The following is an 8,617-nucleotide window of genomic DNA, read 5'->3' on the forward strand; positions in this document are numbered from 1 at the left end:
TGTTGAGCTTTTTTAAGATATACTGATACATGTTGAGTTTGTTTATAATAATGCATGATCCATGTTGAGCTTGTTGATGTTATACTAAAGTGCATGTTGAACTTGTTGTAGTTAAATGGATACAAACAAAGATTTAGAAGTTCAAAATGAAGAAGTTGGCACCTCTAAGACTTACGAAAAAGAAGTCAAACGTGGTGCAACTATCATGCAAAGGGTGATTAAAGCACGGAGCAGTGGCATTAAATTTGAGGTATACTATATATACTCTGTTTGCTGTGTGTTTTTTTATCTTTTTTTAGGGTTTAGGGCATGTACTTACTATATGAGTTTATTAGGTTGGCTGGAACGAGAGTGGTCAGCCAGTTGACCCCAACAGCTCCATGTTTGTAAGCTACATTGGGGCTGTTGTTCGTCAAAATGTCCCAATAACAATAGACAACTGGAGAGATAAGGCGTTGAAGGATGCCAAAGATATCATCTGGAATGACATTCAAGTAAATATTTTGATCTACTCTTTTGTCATTTATAATTTTTTTTCTGTAAAATACATTACTTATAATTGTTTTCATTGCAGACCACTTTTGTTCTTGATGAGGAACGAAAGTCATATGTTTTGAGAGTTGCTGGGAAAATCCATCGTGGATTTAGATCCCATCTCTCAAATTTCTATCTAAAAGATAGAGAAGGAAACACAAATGCTGAACCTCCAAAGATATATCAACATTATATATCAAAGGATGAATGGAGTGCATTTGTTTCCAAACGTTCTGACCCGGCGTTTGTCGTAAGTGATTAATTTATTAGCATTTGTGTTTTATTATTCATATTCGTAGCGTATTTTAAATTTTTACACAATTGCTATTTTTTTTTTATATAGAATATTAGTAAGGCAAATCGCGAACGGGCAAGCAACCCAAAACACCCATACAAGAAATCACGTATGGGATATGCACGCCTTGAACAAAAAATTGTAAGTAATTAAACATCACTTGTAATTTGTATTATAAACTATAGTGTGTAACTAATTTGTATTATTTTGTTTATGATTTTAACGAATAGAGAAAAGACACCCAAGCCGATCAACCCTTGGGTCGTCATATCTTATGGAAGGAAGCGCGTGTTAACAAAGAAGGAGTGGTTGATAATGAAAATGTCAAGAAAGTTGTAGAACTTTGTGTAAGTATATTATCACTTTAATATTTTTTAATATTGTATTTTAAAAATGCTATTGAACTTATCTTTTTAATGTTACATGTATTTTAGGAAACTATTGAACAAAGTTCTGAAACTCAAGAGGGCAACAAGGATACGTGCAGGGACATTCTTGGGAAAGTGTTTAATGTCCCTGAGTATTCCGGTCGAGTGAGGGGGAAAGGATTTGGCGTAACTCCCAAAAGCTTTTTTCCTCAAGAGAAGCGCCAAAAACCTTCCAACGAGGAAGTATTAGAGAAGCTCAGAATCTTATCGGAGCAAGTGGCACTCTTGGTGAATACGAATAAAGACAAGCAACTTCCGGTTCAGCTCCAACCTGAAATACAAATGGAGAGTGAAACCGGGAGTTGCAACGTCGGTTTGAAGAGTATTCCCGAGGTAATTAATTACTTACTACTTACTTGCTTATGTAATTACTTATGTATTAAACAAACTTATATATTAACTGTACTTATGTTTTAACTATTGATGTAGGGTGTCACTACATGTGTCCTATACTTGTCCTCGCCGACTCAACGGAAGGTGGGAAAAGGAATATTGCACAATACTTCGGGAGAAGTATTGCACAATATTCCGATCCCCGCGGGCCATGTCAAAGTATCGCCTACGGTTGCTTTCGAACCAACTGCACCGTTGCCCATACCGGACAACGATGGAGATATGAAGTTCTTAAGCGACGCTATTGGCAGTTACGTGGCATGGCCCACACACCTTGTTGCCCTCGAAAAAAAGATTCCCAAGGACAAATCAGTTACATCTCCCGAAAAGGTTTGTCACATTTATTGCCTAAGGTTTTTTATTTTTTCAGATTCAATAAACTAACATTTTACCTCATTTTTGTAGGTCCAAATAAATAAACCACCCCTACAGCCAAAAAAAGGCAGCAGACCTCAAAAATTGGAGGTTAATAGGGCTGCCAAACTACAAAGGCTGGAGGGTAATAAAGCTGCAAAACTTGCAGCAACAAAAAATCTGGATCGGGGAAAATCGGTCGCTGCTGCTGCTGCTCCTAATAAAAGTCAGCCACGCCTTGGTAAATACGGGGCGTGTCTTGACATCCAAATAAAAAGGAACATGGGCAGCAGCAACGATTCGCCCATTGTACAAATGAATCAAGACATCTTTGGAGATGAGTATATTGAATACCTCGAAAAGGAGCAAATGTACGATCTTCTCGAACATAAGGAGCTGAGTGTTACTGTAATCAGCTTGTACATAAGGTAAAAAATACTTTTAATTGCATTTATTTGTAATTAATTAAATGTATTGGTAATTAATCTAGTTTAAAATTTTCATTGAAGGTTTTTGTACGAGAAGGTCGTGTGCACGAGGAAACTGTCAAATAAATACTCATTCTTGTCTCCGCATAAGATGTCGATGTTCAAACTCGATCCAGACAATGTAAAACACTACATTGTAGATATGTTTTTAAGAAATAAAGAAAGTGATAAATTGTTCTTGGCACCATATAATTCAGGGTACGTAATTTTATCTTTTTTAATTGATGAGAATTTAATTTATTAGTTGTCTATAAACAAAATTGCTTAACCAATTTTTTGTTGTTGTAGGGCACATTGGGTGCTATTTGCAATCAATGCGGTCTCTGAAGTGATATACTATTTGGATCCCGTGCACGGCGATTACACCAATCACCCCGGAATAAAGAATATGCTCGACACGTAAGTAATATTCATTTATTTCTTACATATATATATTTATATATATATATATATAAATATATATATGTAAGAAATAAATGAATATTACTTACGTGTCGAGCATATTCTTTATTCCGGGGTGATTGGTGTAATCGCCGTGCACGGGATCCAAATAGTATATCACTTCAGAGACCGCATTGATTGCAAATAGCACCCAATGTGCCCTACAACAACAAAAAATTGGTTAAGCAATTTTGTTTATAGACAACTAATAAATTAAATTCTCATCAATTAAAAAAGATAAAATTACGTACCCTGAATTATATGGTGCCAAGAACAATTTATCACTTTCTTTATTTCTTAAAAACATATCTACAATGTAGTGTTTTACATTGTCTGGATCGAGTTTGAACATCGACATCTTATGCGGAGACAAGAATGAGTATTTATTTGACAGTTTCCTCGTGCACACGACCTTCTCGTACAAAAACCTTCAATGAAAATTTTAAACTAGATTAATTACCAATACATTTAATTAATTACAAATAAATGCAATTAAAAGTATTTTTTACCTTATGTACAAGCTGATTACAGTAACACTCAGCTCCTTATGTTCGAGAAGATCGTACATTTGCTCCTTTTCGAGGTACTCAATATACTCATCTCCAAAGATGTCTTGATTCATTTGTACAATGGGCGAATCGTTGCTGCTGCCCATGTTCCTTTTTATTTGGATGTCAAGACACGCCCCGTATTTACCAAGGCGTGGCTGACTTTTATTAGGAGCAGCAGCAGCAGCGACCGATTTTCCCCGATCCAGATTTTTTGTTGCTGCAAGTTTTGCAGCTTTATTACCCTCCAGCCTTTGTAGTTTGGCAGCCCTATTAACCTCCAATTTTTGAGGTCTGCTGCCTTTTTTTGGCTGTAGGGGTGGTTTATTTATTTGGACCTACAAAAATGAGGTAAAATGTTAGTTTATTGAATCTGAAAAAATAAAAAACCTTAGGCAATAAATGTGACAAACCTTTTCGGGAGATGTAACTGATTTGTCCTTGGGAATCTTTTTTTCGAGGGCAACAAGGTGTGTGGGCCATGCCACGTAACTGCCAATAGCGTCGCTTAAGAACTTCATATCTCCATCGTTGTCCGGTATGGGCAACGGTGCAGTTGGTTCGAAAGCAACCGTAGGCGATACTTTGACATGGCCCGCGGGGATCGGAATATTGTGCAATACTTCTCCCGAAGTATTGTACAATATTCCTTTTCCCACCTTCCGTTGAGTCGGCGAGGACAAGTATAGGACACATGTAGTGACACCCTACATCAATAGTTAAAACATAAGTACAGTTAATATATAAGTTTGTTTAATACATAAGTAATTACATAAGCAAGTAAGTAGTAAGTAATTAATTACCTCGGGAATACTCTTCAAACCGACGTTGCAACTCCCGGTTTCACTCTCCATTTGTATTTCAGGTTGGAGCTGAACCGGAAGTTGCTTGTCTTTATTCGTATTCACCAAGAGTGCCACTTGCTCCGATAAGATTCTGAGCTTCTCTAATACTTCCTCGTTGGAAGGTTTTTGGCGCTTCTCTTGAGGAAAAAAGCTTTTGGGAGTTACGCCAAATCCTTTCCCCCTCACTCATAGGTGTGTTTGTGTCATTGGATTAACATTTAGGTCATTTTCGTCCTCCCTAGGCTTTTTCTAGTCCAATTAGGGTTTTTAACAAATCTTGTGAATCTAATAGGTGTGTTTGCACTACGCGAAAAAACGGCTTTTACAGCGCTTTTTTTAAGCCATTTACAGCGCTTTTTCAAAAAAATAAGCGCTGTGGAAACGAGCGCTGTAAATGATACAACAGCGCTTTTAAAAAAGCGCTATAAAACATGTAAATACAACGGGCGCTTGTTATGCACATTTTAGAGCGCTTTTTTGAGAAAGCGCTGTAAAATGCACACCCGTAACTCATATAATGGGGTGCACATTACAACGCTTTTTGTGAAGAAGCGCTGTAAAATGTGCATAACAAGCGCGCGTTGTATTTACATGTTTTATAGCGTTTTTTTAAAAGCGCTGTTGTATCATTTACAGCGCTCGTTTCCACAGCGCTTATTTTTTTGAAAAAGCGCTGTAAATGGCTTAAAAAAAACGCTGTAAGATCCGTTTTTTCGCGTAGTGTGTACTCTGACTTACTGCATTTCCTCTTCACCACTCCATCAATTCATTAATACGTTCTCAAATTAAATTACATATTTTACATATTTCATTGTTTAGAATTTGTATATGAACAGAAGAGGGAGAAAAACAGTAGTATTTTATGCATGTATTGGTTTTACCCCACGACTTCACAGTCACAACTACTTTACAACCATCGTCGCGCCCTTTCATCGCCACCATTTCAGGTATGGTTTTCAAGTTTTTATTTATTTATAATTGACTGTGTTTTTTTTTTTTTTATATTTGTATGATAAAAAATTATAAGTTGTTATTGATTGTATTTTTTAATGTTCGTGTGATAAAAAAATTAGGATTTAGTCCTGATTGTGTGTTTTTTTTCTTCAGATATTCGATGACTCGAGATCATTTCATCCTGATCAAATTAAAGAAGTTCAAAAATATTGTGTGGATTTTATTATGAAATTAATTGAAGGAAATGACAACGCTAACCTATGTCTACTAAATATTGTTAAATTTTTTTTAGTCTTCAAGATTAGTCAGAAATGGGACACATCTTCTTTCTACTCTATATATTTTGTATGAATATTTTAGTTATTAAATGGTTATATAAAATTGTGGTTATATTAAATTTTGAAATTTAATACAAAATATTTTATGGATCAGTAACATACAAACAAAATGAGAAATTTATAAATAAAAAAATAATAATTATTTTAATTCTATATATTAAGTCAATTGATCAAAAGATCCGACTTAAAAAGAGGATTTGTTGAACTAAATTTATGATATTTAAGTCGGTTAAGCTGAATCGACTTAATAGGACGAATCTTTGTTAAGTCGGTTCATGGAACGAGTTAAAAAATAACATATTTTTTAAGTCGTTTGCTGTTAACTCAGACACGGAACCGACTTAAAATGCACATTTTAACCGACTTAAAAAGACTAAATTCTACTAGTGTTTATATCATAGAATTGTATATCACGTCATTTAAAATATATTAAATTGTCATTTTTTAGTTTAAAGAATTGAGATAGGGACCAAAATTGTCGACTTTTAAAATAAGAGAACTAATTTCATAAATTGGTAACAATAGAGGAACCAAAAATACAATTACACTTAAATTTAATAAAATAATCAACGATAATAACATTAGATAAAAAAAAATTATCATATACAATATGATTATGTCTACATTTTGTTATCATACTTAATTAATAATAAAATACCAAATCCTTTTAATGTTTTTAATTTTTGTTGTTGCAATGTTTGATGTGTTTAATGGTTGAAAGTATAACATAAGAAAAATATTTTTTAAGGCGGATATAATAAAAGATAAACTATATTCAAATTGATTTTTAAATACTTTAAATATAATTTTATTACGTACTATTTTTAAAATAATACATATATATACTTCTATTTTATTTAATAATTTATAATATTTGTACCCCTTGTGATACTCTACATGTATAACTCATGAAATATGTTGGATGATCATGATAAAAAAAATACAATACAATATGTTGGACGCAAATTTTTTAAAACCCCATCGATCAGATTTTAGATTTTTTTTCTTTAAATCGAACCGAATCAAACCACGTTCATAAATTTTAATACTCATTTATTTTTTATTTGTATGATATATTGTATTTATATATTATTTGTTAGTTTTTAATTATTTTTTAAATAATATTTATTAGGTTAATGTATTTTTTGTTGTTAGTTCATATATTTTAAATATAATCGATCATTGTTATTCTTAAATTTTAAATTTTAGTATATTATATGTTTTATGAAAAAATAGACTATGCCCTGTCAATGTAAATTAACCAAAGTCATTGATTTTGATATTTGATTGTATTTTTGTAATCTCTTAAAGACAATAATCGTATGATAATGATTGTGATCGAATGTCTGTGTAAAATAATTTTACACTAACAGCGTACACTCATTATTCTAATATTTTATCTTGCATCAAACTTTTCTTTTAATAATATAAATATTATTAATTTTTTTATAATTGTAATTTGTACATCTAAAAATATATTCAAATTATCTGATTTGATCTTTGGATCATATGATTTTTTATCTCAAAATAGATCCAAATTGCACCACAAAAAACCCATACCAGCAAATATACTTTTGTCATTCAAACATTTTACTTTCTTTTCACCATTTAACCTTCTCATGGATTGTCCTTCTAAGAACAAATATTCTTCAAATTTTTCTATTCTAACAACACCAAACTCTTTCTTTTTTACACATTGCATCCCCACTTTCAACCAACAAATTTGTACCTTTGTGACATCATCTCTCGCAAATAAATTATATTAGCAGCAACATAAGTTATATATCTTTAGTTTATTATCAAACAAAGGTCACTGGTTAGTAGTTTTAACATATAGATGCTCACAAGTTTCTGCCACAACGCCTTCAGTGTTGTCTCCTTCAACATGTTGTATTTGATTTTGGGAGCTAGAGTCAATTAATCGTACTTACAATCTTTTGTCGTATTCTAGTCCAATCGCTTGTCCTCATGGGAGTTGAATAGTACTCTTCCAAATTATAAAAATTATATTCCTATCAAACAATGGAATCTTAACCTTTAGTGTGTTTCCCATCATTACTTTAATACTACTATTGGAGAAAATCCATGAGAACACACACTGCAAAAAAAGAAATAAGAAAGTACATAGTAATTAACGTTGTTCATCACTTCTTGCTGACATTCATAAAAACGTCCCAATAAAAAATATTCATTATCTTAAATAAAATTACAGAAATTATAATTCATCTTAAACTATATATCATTTTACAATACTCTCATTCAAAAGTTATGAGAAATAATAATATTCACTCTCTCATAAGAGACACAGACCACTAAAAAAAATCTCACACGCTCTTTCTCTTGCTCTTAATTAAATTGAGATGCTTTGTGACTTCACAAGACCCCTATTTATTGGAGAGGATAGAAGCTCTCATTCTTAAATGTGACATAGTAAGTATTAATTATTTATCATTGTTTGAAAATTTTAGTTGATTTCCCAACACAGAGCATGACAAATTTCTATCCATATTTACAACAATTATCTATGTAACTGCTAAAAGATACTTTGAAAATGTAAGAGGCAAGAAAAATTGTCCACATGCTACTTAAAAACAGCTTTAAAGAAGTTTGCAACTTTCTAATTGCACTAATATCACAGTTGCATATCTCTTATGTTTTATTCCTTTGGAAACTCCAAAAATCTGAGTTCACAATTATTTCCAAACTTAATGTACATACAAATAAGTAATGACGATGATATCAAACAAAATCATGACACACCTGCTAATATGATCAGCATATCAAATTCTACAAAATCTACAAACAACTAAACACCTTTACTAAGTGAAGTGAAAGCACACACAAAATGAAACTGTTACTTTGAAAGCACACACCTATTTACTTCTTCTGACATGTAGTCCCTTATATTAGTATTCTCATTCACCATGAAACTGTTTAGTATTGGAAAATTCCTAGTATGGATGTATCAACAAAAAGTATTCGGTTTTCTTTTACACGAC

At 32.4% G+C, this 8,617-nt stretch overlaps 1 protein-coding gene across 1 annotated transcript in view; it reads right to left on the reverse strand.

Annotated features, from left to right (window-relative positions):
• Positions 1-7,749: 7,749 nt before the first annotated feature.
• The window catches only part of LOC101494421 (uncharacterized), a 7,588-nt gene continuing 6,720 nt past the window's right edge, over positions 7,750-8,617 (reverse strand). Inside the window, exon 8 of the mRNA XM_012718714.3 lies at positions 7,750-7,772. Within this exon, the coding sequence (XP_012574168.1) occupies positions 7,750-7,772 (23 nt within the window). The remainder of the gene's footprint in view (positions 7,773-8,617) is intronic.

The sequence above is a fragment of the Cicer arietinum genome, chromosome 7 (assembly GCF_000331145.2).
Source record: "Cicer arietinum cultivar CDC Frontier isolate Library 1 chromosome 7, Cicar.CDCFrontier_v2.0, whole genome shotgun sequence".
NCBI classification, from domain to species: Eukaryota; Viridiplantae; Streptophyta; class Magnoliopsida; order Fabales; family Fabaceae; genus Cicer; species Cicer arietinum.